General features: G+C 35.4%; 1 protein-coding gene across 6 annotated transcripts in view; it reads left to right on the forward strand.

Moving 5' to 3' along the window:
• Septin7 (septin 7) overlaps positions 1-19175 on the forward strand; it is a 63261-nt gene that overhangs the window by 4135 nt on the left and 39951 nt on the right. For 2 of the 6 annotated variants that reach the window (XM_087563578.1, XM_087563579.1), the window contains exons 2-3: positions 16552-16654; positions 18330-18447. Coding sequence is in view for 4 of the 6 variants with exons in the window: in NM_001113740.1 (NP_001107212.1) it covers positions 15366-15370; positions 16552-16654 (108 nt within the window). In the remaining 2 variants the exon portion in view is untranslated. 6 annotated transcript variants of the gene reach the window in all.

The following is a 19175-nucleotide window of genomic DNA, read 5'->3' on the forward strand; positions in this document are numbered from 1 at the left end:
GTCAATAGATCCCAGAGTATAAATTGTGATCATTAAAAATGAAGAGGCCATCATGACCTTGTGTTTAAAAGTGCAGATTATCTTATTCTCAGTAATGTTCCTAGATTCGTAGTGTTTGGGAGAGGAACCTAGAAACCTTCATTTCCAAGTATTTTTCAATTTAGTAAGTTTATTAAGGTATTTATGCTATACGTTTATTTATACTATATAACTTTATTAAGGCCCTTATACTATAACATTTACAGGTTTTAAGCATGCACTTCAAGGAACCTTGATATGTAAGCACAGATATATCTTGTAGCCTTATGTACCAATCAAGACATTGAACATTTTAACATCTTGACATTTTCTTGTTTTTCTTTTCAATCTTAACCTTGTTGCTCCAGGAAACCATTGATCTGATTTCTGTTAGTCATTGATTAGATTAGGCTAGATATTAGATTACATACATTTATATATATATAGTTTTATATATATATATATATATATATATATATATAGTCAGTCTCTCTATATAGCTATATATAGTCATAGTTTTTCTGGGTAGTTTTTGAAGTTTTTCTTCCTTCCTGATTTTGTATTTGGTGCATATGCGTGTGTGTGTGCGTGTATGTCTATCTGTGTGTCTACCTTTGTGTCCATCCATATATTCAAGTGTGGCAGTCAGAGACTAATCAGTGGTTGATGCTGTCCCCTATGGTCTCCACCTTATTTTAATTTTTGGTACATGTTTTTGTGCTGTGGTTATGCACATGACTGTGGGTGCATGTGCCTAATTGCATCCATGTAAAGGCCAACGGAGGACATTAGGCATCTTCATCTATTACTATTATATTGAAACAGAGTCTCTCACTGAACAGAAGCTCAGTTTAGGGGTCCATTTGTCTCTGACTCTCCTCTTTCTGTGCTGGGGTTAGAGGCATGTGCATCCATGCCTAGCTTTGTGTGTGTGTGAGTGTGTGTGGTGCTGGAGATTTGAATTTAGGTCCTCAGGCTTACATAGAAAGTGTTCTTATTTACGGAATCAACTCCCCAGCCTATTTGTCTGATTTATCAACCTGAGCTCTCTGATTGGCTAGACTAGCTTGCTTGTAAGCCCCAGACATCATGCTGCCTACACCAGTCCGTACAGGGTTGCACATGCGTGGTGTCATCTGTGGATTTTATGGCTTACACTGGGGTAGTGGGAATCCAAATTGAGACTCTCATGCTTTCATGGCAAGTACTTTACTGACTAGGTGATATCTGCAGCCCCTTTATAAGATTTCAAATGCACAGAAAAAAGTTAAAAGATCACCTTGGTATATTTAAAGGAACATAATTCTAGTAGCTTTCTAGAGTTTGATAAACAGTCTTGGGATGGGCCTCTGGAAATATGAATAACTTTTGTCAATATAAAAAAATTTTTTTACAGCGTCTGAACATTGTAAAATAGTCTTGTAATGACAATTTGATATTTTGTAAGCCCTTTTTCATTTTATTAACAGATACTGCTTATAGAAGTCTTATACCTATGGACCCATAGCCTTGTGTATATTATTGTGTTTCTATTTTGTTTCTGGAATTGCTTTTTGTCCCTCCTCATACCTTTTCCATTTTTTTGGTGGGAGTGTCTTACTGTGTAGTTCAGGCAGGTCTGTAACTCATTATGTAGACCAGGCTGACCTAGTAGTAATCTCAGTAGACCACCTGCCTCTGACTCCCCCTGGGATTAAAAGTGAGCACCACTGTGCTGAGCTCCTCCTATCTTGAAAGTCATCTTTTCTACTCTTCAGGCCATCTATGTTAATAGCTTCTTGTATGTTAGTTTGAAGAATTCTTTTAAAGTACAGAATCAAAAATCATACAGGTTTCCTGCCCTATAAAACATCATATTGTGTTTTAGTTTGTTTGTGCTGTGATAACAGTATACCTAAGATTGAATCAATTCTAAAGAACAAAGTCAATTCTTACAGTTTTGGGCTGAGAAGGTCAAGATCCAAGTGCCAACAGGGTTACCTGGTTAGCTGGTTATAGCCCAGTCTGCTTAGCTGTGGCTTCCTAAGGAGACAAGTACCCTTTCATTGTGGTGAGGAAGCTTAGAATAAATAGTTTTCTTGCACCTCTTCTCAACAGTGCTTCTATTGTTTCTTTCTTTTTCTCTTTCTTATTTTTTGGCTCTAAATATTTTTATAAGATTTTTATTTTTTGAAATTTAAAAAACATCATTTCCCCTCTTCTCGCCAACCTACCCCCCCCCCTCTCTCTCTCTGATCCATGACTTTTTCTTTAGTTGTTATTACACACACGCTATTTGTACATATGTGATCTCAGGCTTAGTATTCTATAACCAATTGAATTCTTCTTGGGGAAGAAGACCATTTCTCCTTCTCAGCATTTCTCAGTTGCCCATTACTTACTAGGGTTGAGGGTCTGTGAGCTTCCCCATTCCATGTTGGCATGCTCATTGGTGTTGTTGATATATATGCAGGTCTTGTTAAGGGAGCTATGTGGATGAGACTTCTCCACATGTGGATCATCACCTCTGACGTTTCTAGGAGTTGCAGCCTCATAGCAAACTTGGTGTTCCAGCTCTCAGAAAACTTTTTACTCTCTCTTCCAAAAATGTCCCCAGAGCTCAGGAATTGTGTTATAGGTGGATCAGTTGGGACTGGAAATCTTGTTTTCTGTATTTTGATTTATAGTTTTCCGTGATGATCTGTGTTGCAAAGAGAAGTTTCTCTAATGAGAGCTGATAATTAATACTTGATGGTATAAGGGTAAATATTTAGATTTTGCTGATTTAGTAAGGTGAAAGTTGTAAGTTTTCCTCTAAGACCTCACTAGCCCTGGATATTTGGCTAGGTTTCTAGTACCCGGCATGGTTTCCCTCTTGATAAGAAGGTCTTAAGGAAAGAGTCTTTGGTTGCTACTACTGTACCCTTAGAGTTACCATGCCCATGCTTGTTTTTGTTGTGGTTCATAGTTGGCATATCTGGGTAGCACTGTTGGTCGCTTCCCTCCTTTGGAAGCTGGCATGGGTGTCTTCTGGTACCAGGAAAGCTGGTTCTCGTGAAGGAAGCGTGTTCTCTAGGTCCTGTGTCTGAAGTAGATGCTATCTTCGGCAATAGGGCTTTAACCTTCCACTTCTGGGGTGGCTCAACGGGTAGCAGCAATAGCATATTTTGGAAATTTCTTATGCAATCTTGATAACAACTTAAAGGGGGCTTCTCATGCATAGTAGAGGGGTTTTCTTCCTTTTTTTTTTTATGTTTGTTTGTCCATTTGTTTGTTTTAAGATAGTCCATGGCTCTTGGGAGGAGCACTGTGAGTCCAGGTGGGAAAATTTCATTTAAACAATCTATGTATGTATGCATGTACACATACAACACAGACTTGATATGTGCTATATTTCATTTTAGGTAGAGAATATGACCCCTTATGGCTTCTCTGATAATTGTTTGTCTTCCCCTTTTATATTCATGCACCTCTCCCAAATTAAAGTCCCATTTTCCCCATTTCCCCCTTGAATTCACTTAGACTGTGTTAACGCCACTTCCCCCTTCCTGCTTTTATTTCCTTGTTTTCTGCAGTTACCATATACTCATATCTGTAGACTTAGAGGAGCTAGGAATTGCAGATGAGCGAAAACCTATCGTCATTTGCCCTTCTGTCTGGATTGCCTCACTCAATATGATGAGTTCCATAGATTTACCTTCAAATTTCTTGATTTGATTTTTTAAACAGAGGAATGGTGTCACATAGTGTATATGTATTACATTTTCTTTATCATTTGTTAGTTGAAGGGCAGTTAGGTTGTTTTGATTTCTCTATTGTGAAAAGAGAGAGTGCAAAGAAGTTGGCTGAGACAAGTATCTGTACAGTATGATGTTGAGTCCTTTGAGTATATGTCAGGGAATGCTGTAGCTGGGTCATATGGTAGACTTGTTTTTAGCTTTCGAGGGTTCCTTCATACTGATTTCCAGAGTGGACGAACAAGTTTGCGATCCTACTGACCCGAGTGAGGGTTCACTTTTCCACACATCCCCTCCAGCATTTGTTTTTAGTTTGTTGTTGATGATCTTTATTATTTTTGACTAGAATAAGGTGAAGTCTCAAAGCTGTTTTGATTTGCGTTTCCCTAATTGTTCAAGATGGTAAACATTTTTGAGATATTTTTGAGCTATTTAAAATTTATTTTAATTTTATTTTGTACGCATGATTGTTGTGCCTGCCTACATGTCTGTGCACCATGTGAATGCCCAGTACCCACAGAAGTCAGATACTCTAACTGGAATTCCTGATGGTTGTGAACTGTGCTGTATGTGCTGGGTACAGAGTCCAGGTTCTCTAAGTTTTTGCTTTTGATGTAATATACCATTAGATTTTGACAACTTTGACACTACAAGTTCGTTCATTTAACAAATACATGTCTTGTATCTGCTATTTGTGTGTTTGGCTCTGGGAAATTGAAGCTAATACTTTGACAGAAGCAGAGCCATGATGATTAAGATCTTAGGTTACAAAGTCTGACCAGGATTCACATTTCAGGTTTAATGAATGCCTAACTGAATGCTGGGCAAGTAAAGTAGCAGTTTTCTTTTCCCTTCTTAAAGTAATAAGTAGACAAATCTTATTTAGCATGATGCCTGCTAAATGAGAAACATTGAGATAACTACCTTAGGAAGTTATCAGACTGTATTACTATATAGTGGACTGCCTCCACTATGCATTCCTGAGCTTGTTTGTTTTGTATTCCCAGATCTTTGTTGTACTTAGTAAATAACTTGTGGTGTGATTTAAAGGCCTGTAGCATATACTGATCCCAGACTGCCCTGTTCAGACTGGAGAAGGGGAATCTTTGGTAGATAAAAAGGATGGTTACTTTGTTACATGCTGAGAAATCATGGTAGTATCAGATTATGAAGCTAGAGGAAAAGATAATAAGAAATAAACTCATTAAAGAAGTTTAAAAGAATAGCAATGATGGGAATCATCTTGATGGTTATCACTGGAAGACTGGATAAGGTATCAAGGTAGGGTCAAGTGATTGGAAAAGGTTATTTATCTTTCCCAGGACTAAGATAGAATTAGAGCAGTCATAAGGAGACAAAGGGTTGGTTGGTAGCTCTTAGGGAAGGTGGAGATGCAGGCATAGAGTGCATAGGTACCTACCATTTCCTGACTGAGATGGACAGTTTAAAACATGAGACAGAGAGGCTTGGAGAGAGAGAGAATGAATGTGTGTGTGTGTGTGTGTGTGTGTGTGTGTGTGTGTGTGTGTGTGTGTGTTAGTTTTATTTCCTATGGTATCAGTAAGACATGGTCACCTAAGATCTAAAAGAACTGTTTTTAAGATTACTGTATTCACTTGTGCCTTAATTTATTATATTTTGTAAGTGAACAGATTAATTTGCACATCAGAAAATTCTAAAAGTGATTTAGTGAAGTTTTCCTGTTCTCGGTTAGGCCAAATCTCCTAATTTCTTGAACATATTATTACTAAAGTTTATTAACATTTGAACTGGTACATTTCAAACTAATGTCTTTTTTTTAAAAGAATTGACATTTTGTATCTTTTAAACTTTTAAAAAGTTATTAATTTAAAAAAAGATTTAATGTATGTTAGTACTCTATTTGTATGTACACCCGGATGCCAGAAGGTATCATACCACAGTAACCATGTGGTTGCTGGGAATTGACTCAGGACCTCTGGAAGAGCAGACAGTGTCTTAACTGCTGAGCTACCTCTCCAGCCCTATGTTTTTTTTTAATTTTATTTTATGTGCATTGGTTTGAGGGTATCAGATCCCCAGGAACTGAGTTAGACAGTTGTGAGCTGCCACATGGTGCTGGGAATTGAACATAAGTTCCTCTAGAACACCTAGTCCTCTTAATTGAGGAACCATCTCTAGTCCAAGATTTTGTATTCTTATATATAGTCAAGAGTTCTATTGAAGGATTTTTTTCTATTTTATCAAGTTTAGAGACTATTTTGAGGGAGATTATTTGTATAAGAGGAAAAAAAGTTTTTTTGTAATTTTATCTTTATGCTTTTAATGTATACTACTATTAAAAATAACTTGAATACCATTCCACTTGTTGTAACATTCTGAAATATGAAGTGATTTTCTACAAAGAAAACTTCTCTAGTAGCTAACTCATTTCTAATACTGACATTGTAAACCATTTTTAAAGTAAGTATAAAAATAAAATTTTAGTGAATGGACTTTTATGATTAGGTTAAATAACAGGGAACAGGGAAAACAGTAACTTCAATAATCGCTGATTAATTCATTTCACTCTTAATTGCTATAATCAGTGTTATTATTAAATGCTATAATCAGTGGTATTATGCCCAATTTTGGTGTCGGAAATATTTAAAGTATATAACCCATTCAAAGATTCATTTATTCTCTAGGTGAGAGAAAGGGTCCAGAAATTTGTATTTAAGTATTTTATATTTTAGGTGATTTTGACGAATAGCCAGGGCTGAGACTCTTTATAAGAAAGAATCTTTCTTACAATATGAGGCAATATATGTGAAAATATTCTGTAAATACGTTATGAAAGTTTGGTATTCACTTAATATAGTCTTTTGATCTATTAAACCATTATTAGTATGTTTTAAGTACATTTAAAATTTTTAAACTTCAGAATTAAATGTGTTAAAGTTGCTTATCTATTTTGTAGTTTCTGGACATTTTATAGCTTCGATATTTTAAATTATAAACAATATTTTAAAGAGAATATTTAGCAAACCTCTTCCCCTTCTCTAGTTATTCTTACGGTGTTTATTAGTACTTTAAGTTAGTAATTTACTTTTCTTACATTTTTGGGATGAGTTTTAAAACTGTAGCTTTTTGAATTTTCTGCTTTGTACATATATCTACCTACCTTTTATTCTTATTTCCTGGTTTCTTTTTTAAAAAGCCATCTATCTGACCTATGTGTTTCTGTCTGTCTATCTATCTATAAATATAAATATTTAAAAGGTAGTTTGACAACATGATATAGGTTTTCCCCTAGGGCCTTTGACTTCCTTACTCATATTTTGACCATGTTTACAGTACCAGATCTCAATTCTCCTGTGTAAACATGCCTCAAATTCAGTCCAATTTAAGATCTACACTGTTAATCATAGAGCTAGATTACTTGTTTAGCTCTCAGTTTTTTTCCTATAAAGTTGAGATGCTGGTTGAAAAGGAAGTTAATTTAAGTAGGGATAATCTTGTTCTGCGGATATATAAAACAATCTACTAGTAAAGGAGCCACCAAACCCATTTAGGCTGTTGACTAAAGATGCTCAGAATATACGGCTTGCCCAACAGGGTGAATTGATTACTCTAGTTTAAGTTTGGAGAAATGAAAATTTGACGTGAATGGAAATAGTGAAAGCATACAGAAAGTAGTCAGTCTTGCCTTGGCGTTTTTTGTTAGAAAGCACAAGTTGGTTAAATACAGCATACTCATAGCTTACTTCAGGCTTTTTTGATTGAAGGGTAGGTATTCTAAGTTCTGTTGGTTATAGGTATTGTGTTTAATGAAGTAGAATCTAGTTAAGTTAAACAAAGGACCTTAATTCCCGTAGCTAGCTTCTTCATCAATCTTTACTGTTTTGGCTTTTTCCTAACTAGTGAATCTGTGTTGAGAATATTGCACCTAAACCTCTACTTTAATAAGCTGGTTTATCTATTACTGAACTTTAGTATCTTTTCATTACTTACAGTGTGGGTTTTTAGGTTATTATTAAGATTACTATATCTCAGGCTCTACAGCCAAGCTATAGATTTTAATTGCCTATTTCTAGGTGGGGGTTAGGTGTGTGCTTTCATCAAAAGCTTACTAGAATCTGTAGCCTTCAAAGCTAAAGAAAAAAGGCCATACACCTTTTTTGTGATATTAAGTTATTTTTTTGCTTCAGTAGCTTAACAAAGAAGGCTTTTCAAATCTTTAGTTATAGAATTTAGCTTATAATTTTAGAGAAACCTTTATAATTTATTAAGAATTTAGCTAATAATTTTTGTAAAAATTTTAATTTCCCAGCAACTACATCAATATGCTAGGTCTGTCACAACTACTCTCCCCCACCCCCCAAAACCAAGTGTTTGTTTTTTCATGGGAATGCAGTAGGGAAGCAATACAAAAATAGAATTTTTTTCACTTACAAAGTTTTTCTGTTCAGAACCCTACAGTAAAATTAGAGAATGCTCATATATTGCATAAAGAAAAGATAACAATGACAGACGAAAACTGTGATAAAACTAATCCCTAAATTTCTGGGATAATCTTCCCAATAATTTCAGGAGATTGTAGGACAGGAAATAAATCATTTAGTCTCATCATAGAAGCAGCTCACCCTGCAGTCTAAGTTAGGTGGTTGCTTAACCCTGAACTGTCCGACATAATAGTAACACATGGTGGTTGAACACTTTAGATGAGGTGAGGTGTGAATTAAGGTATGGATTGTGAAACATTTTTATATGAAGTATCTTGTTAACTTTTTTTGTTTTTTTGCTTTTTTCCTTGTTAATTTTATATTGATTATAGAATGTTTTGAACATCTTGCATTGGTAAAGTATGTTGTTACATTAATTTTGTTTCCTTTTGCTTTTTTAATGTAACTCAAAGAAAATTTAAAAACACTTATGTCCTGTATTAGAACTCAGAGGTTCTCATTTGTTTCTTGAGATCAGAAGGCTATTTCTTCTTCAGTATTAGATAATCTTCTGGAGGCAATCCTGCGGCTTTTCTGAGGTTTGGGAGTTTGTTTTCCTTTCTTTTGACAGTGTTTATGAAGCAGACAGCCAGGGCTTTTGTACCATTGCTACTTCCCTCTGAACTATATTTTGTACATGGCCTTTCCTGGGGTTACATTCTAGAGAAATAAGCTAATGAATCTTAAAGTTAAATAACCTTTTAGGACAGTTTTGTTTCCCTACTGATGTATGTTGTCAACTAAGATATATTTCTTTTTTCCTTGGGCTGCTATATAGTTTTTGCTTATTCATTCTTTCCTTAAATTTGGAGAATTTACTGAATAGATCAAATATGTTTTCCATCTCTTATTTCTGAAGTTCTGTTCTAGTTATGACCTTCATTAAAACTTTGTCTTTCAGAAAAGGCACACGGTTTGGCTAGAGGTCTAGAGTCCTAGAAAGTAACTTTTAGCTTAGTCACTTGCAGACTTCACGTGTACCTTCTGTTTTTTTCACTGAATTAAGAAATAATAGGACTTAATTGGGGTCATAAGACTACCAGACTCTTGAAATGTCTAACTCTGCTGTGGTTGATATACACTTGAGCAACTGTTTATCTGTCTTACTTTATTAATAGTTTATTTCTCGACTTTCCTTGTATTCTCCTTACAGCTAAGATTTTTTTCTTTTGTAGTTTTATGAGTTTGTCAACATACAAAAAGTCTAATTTACCTGTTTAAAAGAAAGAGCTAGGGGCAGGACTGAAAGAGCTGAAGGGGATTGCAACCCCGTAAGAACAGTATCAACTAACTGGACCACCCACAGCTCCCAGGGACTAAAACACCAACCAAAGATTATACGTGGAGGGAGCCAGGACTCCAGATACCTATGTAACAGAGGATGGCCTTATTTAACATCAGTGGGTGGGGAGGGAGGCTTGACCCCCCAGGGTAGGGGGATTCTAGACTGTGAAGTGGGAGTGGGTGGAGAAGCATCTTCATAGAGGCGAAAGGGGAGGGGAGAAGGGGAATGTGGTGGGGGTGGGGGGTAACTGGGAAGGGGAATATCATTTGAAATGGAAACGAATAAAATGACTTAAAGAAAAGTAAACACACAGTAGTTTATGAAGTACATGGCTTCATTTTCTTTCATTGTGAATTTTTAAAAATTGAGTTGCTTCTGATTCCTTGGCGATAACTTGGGAGATAGTAGAAGAATTGCCATGAAGCCCAGCTAGCCAAACAACACTGATGTTAATTAAGATTGGGGTACTGTCTTCTTTTATATTGTTTTTATTATTTTTATTTATTTATTTACATTTGTTTATTTATCCTGGGTATGGGGATACTTGTGGAGGTCAGAGAACAACTTGCAGGAGTTGGTTATCATTGTCTTGTGGGTTTGGGGAAATTGAGCTGATGTCTTCATGCTTGCCAGCAGTCACCTTTTCCCACAGAGCTCTTCAGCTGGTTGGCTGTTAATTGACTTAAAAAAATTCTGTAGTGATGATGACTTAGGGTTCATTTCTTTAGTCTGACTCAAATACACAGATGTATACATGTTAATTTTTTTTCAAGCTATTACAAATCTTTTCCAATTAGTAGCAGTACTTATAGTCCTACCAGGAATTTATTACAGTTAGGGTTTTCTATATACTCATTTATTATATTTATAGAGGTGACCCATTTTATTTTATTTTATTTTATTTTATTTTATTTTATTTTATTTTATTGAGGCAAGTTCGCTTTCTGTTATTCTAGGACTTGCTTTGTAGATAATGTTGGCTCCTATGTGTGATCCTTTTGGCTTTGCCTCTGAGAACAGTCAATGATCCAACATGTGTAGTGGAAAAGAGAATATTCTATATTGTGAGTACACACCAGAGAGCTACATCCTTAACTTCAGCTAGAATTTTAATGGCCGTATAAGGGGCCTGAAACTTGTGTTTCTTTTGTTAAATCTTAAAAAGACACTCCCTTCTACAGTTTTCACACTTCACATTCTTTTAGTTATTGCCTTCTCCACATGTGACCCCTTAATTCAGCTCTACTTGCCAGCTCTCTTGAGTCTGGTCCTTTTGTCTTTTCCAGAGAATAACAGTTTCAGATAAATCCTAAATTTGTTACTTTATGTTCAAGTTATAGGTTGCTATTTGAAAACAAAATATCACATGGCTTCAAGTTTACATCCAAAGATTTTGTGATCTACAGCCTTACTTTTTATTTTTACTCTCTCTTTTTTTGTATTTTGAATCAGGTTGAATCAGGGCCTTGTTCATACTAAACTCTCCAACACCAACTTACATCATATTCAACCTTGTTAACTTTGGCAGGCCTTGAACCTGTATTCTTCCTGCCTTAGACTCCCTAGTAGCCACCAGGTCTAACTCCTTGCCCTCTCTACCTGTTTTTATTGTTTGCATATATTTGTCTCTTAAAATTTTTCTAGTCATTCCTCTCTTTTAAGATTAGAAGAATTAATCTAAATTAATGGTACATTAAATTGAAATGATTTCTATATTTACTAATATGTACAACAGTTCATCTAGTTGTTCAAACCTGAAATCAGAAATATAAGAATTAGCACCCCCCCCAGGTTAATTATAGAAGTACATCAGCTTAGTACTTTGGTATATAGTCCAGTATACATCTACTGCATTTAATTTAATGCATTTGAGGCTGGAAAAGTGCTCAGTGGTTAAGAGGCTTTTGCTGTTTTTTTCAGAAGACTTTTATTTCACAGCACCCATACTGGGTAGTTCACAACCACCTGGAACTTCAGCTCCAAGGGAGTTGATGCCCAGTTCTGGCTTCTATAGGTACTCATGTGCATGTGACATGTACACACACAGACACACGTAGGTGCACATGAATGAAAATAAAAATGAATTTTATTTTAGTTCATCACTTCCATCTGTAATCCTATCACTAGCTTAAAATTTACAACAGCAGAAATGAGATAGAACCCCCCTCAACATTGTAGAAATAAAGAACTGACTCCCAAAATTGTCTGACATTAGAGCCATGATATCCACAAGTTTGTACTCACACAAAATACATTTTACAACATAAAAAAACCAACAAAAACAAAACCCACATTGCAGTAGAAACTAGCTGGAGAAATACAGAAAAGCACATGAACCTTTAAAATAGGAGTAGGAGATATGCCTATGTAATCCTGTAATATTTCAGTGTTCGTGTTATACTAAGTTTAATATGTACTTTTTAGATTATTTATAATAAAAATATTCATACCATTTTAATGGTGCAGTTCTTCAACATTTTCTCTTTTGCTATATGATTTAGAAATTCAGCTAAGCAAGTGCCTGAGAGTTGTAGTTATATGTATTATGTAATGCTAGAGATATTATGTAGTAGACAAGTAAATTTTTGTGGTAATATCTTTTCCTTTTATAATTTGTGATTGGTTCTCATAGTTATAATGAGTTAATTAGCTTTGCAGTGGAGGTTTCACTGGGCTGGCCTTGAGTCCCAGTGCTCGAGTGACTCTGTTGCTCTGCTTCCATTTGGGGCTGGGACTGCGGCTGTGCACCACTGCCTGCCTCCTCCATTAGAATTAGTTGAAAGACTTGGAGGTAAATTTAATTTTTTGTCATTGAGTAAAACAACATGTAATATACATATATGCTAAAATTCAAAGATTGAATTTAAACCATAGAGGAAAGATCAGTGTTTATCCATGCTATTTAAAGTTATTGATGTATCCTTTGTATCTTTGCAACCTGGTATTTTTTTCTTAAATGCAATGACAGTGGGAGAAATAGAATCTATATATATGGTAAAAAAAAATATAACCCAGTTCTGCAAAATTTTCAATTTTATAGCCGGTTATAACTTATTTGAAATATATTGTTATTCTAGTATTTTTTAATTTCTACAACTAGTTAAATGAATTTAACACAGATCTATACAATGTATTTTATTTCCATCAACAGAGTAGTTTGTCTTCTCAAATAAGATATTTGATATAGAAATTTTATCTATTAACTAAAATATTTTATAAATACAAGCTATTATAAGAGATCAGTGTTGCTTCTTATGTAACTAGCTTCAGGTCAGGGAGTACCTTCATGATCCAAGGGCCTCAGTGAAACTGTTTATTTATAGTTTCATTATTATAAAAGTCATAATTATACCACTCACACATACATATAAATAACATTTCCTTACCCAGAGATTTAACTTCCTTCTGGCACTGTGACTATTTTATGTGTGCAGGAAAAGGAGTAATGGGTGGTTAGGACTTTCAGATTTAGGGGCTGGAGAGATAGCTCAGTGGTTAAGAGCACTGACTGCTCTTTTGGAGGTCCTGAGTTCAAATCCCAGCAACCACATGGTGGCTCACAACCATCTGTAATGAGATCTGATGCCCTCTTCTGGTGTGTCTGAAGACAGCTACAGTGTACTTACGTATAATAAATAAATAAATCTTTAAAAAAAAAAGACTTTCAGATTTAAAGACTTAGGTTTTTAAAGTTCAGAGTTAGGAAAGATGCTTAAAACTTATCTCCTCTGGTTAACAAACAGTGTTATGTTGTTAGTATAGTTTTTACATTGTATTTGGTGCCAGGTTAGCTCCAGGCTGTAGGTTTTGTATTTTCTGGGATGCTTGCATGCAAATTCTAGGAAAATTTGTTGGCGGCAGTAGCCAAATTACTTTGTCATTTGGATAAATTTTTTTTCAGAAGAAATTTGTTTTGAAAGTGTGATCATCCACTCTTTTGGAGATTATCAGTTATGGATTCATATTTTGTTAGGATTTTAGAGAAAATCTAGCACTCAGAAACCAGTCATATGGGAATTGTTAAGTTAAATGTTCTAGATCATTTAAATTTAAGTGTACCTAAATCAGCCTAATCACATCTTTGCTGTATTATTAAGAGTGGTCTTGTTAAAAGGTAGCAGTAAACTTAAAACTGTACAGGTCATCTTTTCCTTTGTTAGGTATAACAGTTAAAAGGCTGTCCCATCCTTGCAGTCTTAGTTTTCCTCCCATCTTCCTGGTAGGGTTTTCTCAACTTTAATTTTCAGCCTAATGTGTTAGAGTGCGTCAAGGCTTTGCCTTGGAGCCTCTTCCATTTGGAATCCAGTAGTATCCATGTGCAGATAACTTGCAACCTTGGAATTTTCTAGTCATCTGTTTAAAGCTGTCTACTGAACACCTCTGCTTGAATAAGACATCCCAAACTTACATGTTTAAGGCTGTGTTGATTTTGGCATTCCCTACCCATTTCCTCCATTACCCAGAGTTTTCATAACTATCACTAACCATCAAGTTGCTCAAGTCAGAAGCCAGTAGTTACTCTTGATTTGTTTTTTTTTTTCATTGATATTATCCAATTTATTAGCAATATTCCACCAACTCTACCTTGAAAAACACACTTGGAATCCTTAATCTCTCATTGCTTCCTGCTAGTAGCTTAATTTAATGTACTCTTCGTTGGATAATTGCAGCAGTCTTCTTAGTTCTTCTGCTTCACTTAGCAGTAAGAGCTATCTTTAACTTGTTAATCAGGTCACTTGCCTGTGTAAAACCCTCCGGTGGCTTCCTTTCCTGTCTAAAATAATATTCCAACTTCTTGCTTTAGCTGAGTCCCATATGATCTGGCCCCTGCCTGCCTCCCTGACCTTATTTCCTATCCTGTTGTCTTTTTCCTCTGGTGTAGATCACATATCTTCTCTTTTGTTCCCGAAAGTAGCAGATTTATTGCCAGTTTAGGGTCCTTCCTGTTGTCTGGAATGCTTCCTGCCTTTTCTTAATTCAACCCTAAAACAGTACTGATTATGAACCAAGGACTACTGAAGAAAAGACAGTAAGACACAGGTACATACTCTGAGGTGTTTCTACCTTCTGTCTGGTGGCTTCCTTTACATGGCATGAGAAAAGGATAGGTGGTGAAGACTTTTAACTCGCAGATAATTTGCACAGCAGTGCGTGAGTGAGTGTGTGTGTGTGACAGTTTTTGAAATTTTGCTTTTACTTATTAAATTAATTTAATTATCGGCTACGAGAAGACCTTAACTGCCTCAAATTGTTTGAGGTAGGCTGTACACAAGTGTAAACATGTGCCTTTCACAGGGAATTGATTCTAATTTGTTTTTCTGTGTTCTTTAAGTTGTCTTCCAGTTTTCATAGCCTGTAGTTTACCTAATTATGCCTGTGTGCTACCTTTAGCTACAATCTACTTGTCTTTTAAGTCTGAATTGACAGATTTTGAAATGCTGCATTGAATGTGTCAAAACTTAGCTATTGACCGACAACAATATGAAATTCATAGTATACCTTCCTGAAACTTCTTAGGTCTACATTTTCCTCAGCGTTTCCTGTAAGATTTCAGGTACATAGTATAGTAACTGGCTTTTAGTAAAAGATAGGAGATCTTTAAATGTTTCCAAAGGAAATAGCAAAAGTACTGAAAATGTGAGAGTATTCCTTGGACATGCATAGGAGTCTGTCTTCAGTTTATTTTAGCTTATTAATTTACTTTAATTTGTTGAGTTACATGTAAGTAACTTTCATTTTTCTGTATTTTGCTGTGTTCCAATGGATCTGCTACTCCTGTTTGGACTGAATGGGCCATTTTGTGGAATTCTTCACTTGTCTTCTGTGAATTTGTTCTGTTGGAATCTGGAATACTGGAATGATGGAAATGTTTCCATTACAAAGTAGCTGTGAGTATACTATGTAATTTATATAAAACATTGTTTATAGTCTAAATTAAGTTAAATTTAACTTATAATTAGATGAAATATGATCTTTAAGGAACTTAGCTGTACTCATAACACTTGGCTTTAAAATATTATAGTCTGATTAGACTCCTAATTGCGCTCAAAATTAACTCTTAATTTATTTGACTAGCTTGGGTCTTCAATATTTGGATTAAAAATTAGTTTAAAATAGTGGGAAGCATGGAAGTTGTGGTTTAGCTGTAAATGTGATCCCAGTTAAGAGTATAGACCATTTGAATCCAGACATGTTGGAGTAACTCTTTGATATCACATGTTTTACCATTAGAATTGAAATGTGTCAGAAACAGAGTCAGATTTACTTGACCAATTTAAAATTATTTTTAAAAATTACTCATGAAATGATTGTTCATCAATGAATCAAAACTCCGTATAACTGACATAGTTATAGTTTATTTTAAATCCAGTATTATACGTTTTATTTCATGAAGAGGGAGGTAGCAAGATCATGGGTCATCTTGAAATGATACAAGATCATGGGTCATCTTGAAATGATACAAGATCATGGGTCATCTTGAAATGATACAAGGTCATGGGTCATCTTGAAATGATACAAGATCATGGGTCATCTTGAAATGATACAAGTGGGCCTGGGATTACAGCTAGAAAGAAACATGCCTTTTGACATTGATACTGAAAATCTTCAAGATTTATGGAAAAGATGTGCTTTAAGCACAAATTTTTATATTCTTGCTTGAGTCAAGATAATTTAAAGAACATTTAAGTGTGGAAACTAGTGTGCAAAGGTTGTCAGTATATACATTTAAGGGGATTTGGTTTTTTCCTGTTAAAACTTCTTTGTTACTTTGTTGCTTTAGTAAGTCAGTCAGCTCTTGTTACTAATTTACTGTCAAGTGAGATCTTTGCTCTGAGAATAGGCTTTATTCATTCTTCCTTCCTGGGTTTTAGTAATTAGTCACTTTTATTTTCAAGTCGTGCTCAATTTTTCTGTACCTTTTTCAATTAATGTTTTTATTGATGATAATATAAGCTATTTGACTTGCTATGAAGAATAGCTTGTATAATTAAAAAAATAAGTTAATGAGGGAATTTGTAATGTTACAAAATTAATACATGAATTACATGGTTCTTCCTACCTTCCTCAGCAACCGAAGAACCTTGAGGGCTATGTGGGATTTGCCAACCTCCCAAATCAAGTGTACAGAAAATCGGTGAAAAGAGGATTTGAATTCACTCTTATGGTAGTAGGTGAGATGATTTCTTACTAATCTGAAGTTTTGTTCTTTTTAATCATCTTTGGTTAAATTTAAAAAATAGTATCTCTAACTTCAGTGAATGTATGTTGAACTTTATCTTATGTTCAAACATTTAGGAATACAGCTATTGCATAATAGAGTTTATATCTCCTCCTTCCTTTGGTAAAGCTGAGAACTGAGAAATGATGGGCATAGTAGTTGAGTAGAACAACAGTAATTCTCTCCAAGTGATTGCTAAAAGGGAAAGCCACCAAGTGGCTGCTTACTACTGTGTTTGTCCTCTGGCTAACCTCCTTTAGTGAAGTTAATGTTCAAGTGTTTGCTTTGAATTTTGGAAAGAAAGGTGTGTTAAAAGATCATAATTCAGATTATTACCTTTTGATTTACATTCATTGTGTGACTGTTGCAGGGAAGTGCTATTGTTTTCTAACTCAGTCTTAACACTTTGATCTATAATCCACTTTGAAGACATCATTGAGGGTTATTTTGAATATAGGTTGGTTAATGCCATCAGTTTATATATAGAAATAGCCTGTATTTTTACTCTGGGTAAGATTAGTAATCTTCAAAGACATTCTTATTCTTTTTTTTTTTTTTAAAGATTTATTTATTATGTTTACAGCACTCTGCCTGCATGTACAACCGCAGGCCAGAAGAGGGCATCAGATCCCATTACAGATGGTTGTGAGCCACCATGTGGTTGCTGGGAATTGCACTCAGGACCTCTGGAAGAGCAGACAGTGCTCTTAACCTCTGAGCCATCTCTCCAGCCCAGACATTCTTATTCTTAAGTGACTGTTTTCACTGGCTAGAGGCTGGCTTTACATTCTAAAATCATGAGTGTAAAGGAAATTTGTTATATTTCCTTGTTCCTGGTTTTAAGGATGTGAAAGCAGGACAGTGGATAAACTGTTCTTGACAAAGTCGAGTCCATGCTGGTCTTACACAGTGTATATTGTTTTGCTAATCAAGCTTTACCACATATTTATTCTGATGTTAAGATACTAGACTTAACTCAAATACTCTTTACTGAGGGGAACATTATTTTTTTTAATTACATATTTTTCCCTATTGGTTAATTTTTTTTTGCATTTTGGAGGTTGCATTTATTTTAATAGTTCATGTGGTTAAAACATTACAGTTTTATACTTAATAGTGTTAGTGTAGGGTTTTGAGAGGAAAATGTCCCTTCATCTGAACATTGGTTCCTGCGCTCAAGCTGTGCTCGTTGTGGAACTTCTGCTGCCTGTGGAGGATCAAGATGTAGAACTCTCAGCTCTTTATTTAGCACCATGCATGCCTGGATGCTGCCATGCTTCCTGCCAGGATGAAACTCTACTAAACCTCTGAAATTGTTAGCCAGCCCCAATTAAAATGCTTTCCTTTATAAGAGTTGCCATGGTCATGGTGTTTCTCCACATCATGAAAACCCTAAGACACTAAGAGAACTCTTAAAAGTATTTTAATTTAAGGAATAGCATTTGAATGTGTTTTAGTAGAATAATGCCTGGTAGTTTGAATAAGATGCCCCTATAGTCTCTGTGGTGCTGTTTGGGGCAAGCTGGAGGATGTGGCTTTCCTAGAGGAAGGATGTCACTAGCAGCAGGCTTTTAAAGTCTGTTTCATGTTTGTGATTCAAAATATGGGCTCTCATCTTGCTGTTCCAGCTATGCCTGCTGCCATGATTTCCCTGCTATCATGAGATTCTAATCTTTTGGAACCATAAGCCCAAAATAAACTCTTTAAGTTGCTTTGATCGTGATGTTTTGTCAAAACAACAGAAAAGTAAGTAATATACTCTTGTAGCCCTGGCTATCCTGGAACTCTCTTTGTAGACCAGGCTGGCCTAGAACTTAGAAATCTTCCTGCTTCTGCCTCCCAAGTACAGGTATTAAAGGTGTGTGCCATCATACCCAGACAGCTTACCTTTTTTCTTAAGGGGGAAAAACCACCCATTCCTGGACTACTTGCCTAGAGGTGGCACTGCCCACAGTCAAGAAAGTGCCCCATAGACTTGATAGAGGCCCTAGTTGAAGTCTCCGCCTTCCACATTACCCCATCTCCACACACTCACACATACTTTATTTCTAGATATATCATTGTTCATCCCATTATTACTGAAAACAATCTTGATTTCTTCTAATTTTGGACAATTATAATAAACAAGGAATAAGAAGTCTTGGAGATTTTTGTATTGGACACATAAAACCAGCTAGTACACCACTTGTATATCTTATTTAGTAATGTCTCAAAGTATTAGGCCCATTTTATACCCCCACCCCCAGTTTTAAAGCATCTGTATATTTTTTGGATAATAGCACTTCAGTCCTTTATCAGGTATGGAGAGGCGTATGTGCGTGTATATGCATGTTTGTGTATGTGTTCTGTCTTTTCATTCTATAGACATTGCCTTTCACAGAACTGAAGTGTTTGATTTTTAACAAAGTCTAGCTTTTCATGAGCTCTACCTTTTAAGGTTCTAAGAAGCATTGCTATATAAGGGACATCTAGGT

The sequence above is a fragment of the Rattus norvegicus genome, chromosome 8, assembly GCF_021556685.1.
Source record: "Rattus norvegicus strain SHRSP/BbbUtx chromosome 8, alternate assembly SHRSP_T2T, whole genome shotgun sequence".
In the NCBI taxonomy this organism is placed as follows: Eukaryota; Metazoa; Chordata; class Mammalia; order Rodentia; family Muridae; genus Rattus; species Rattus norvegicus.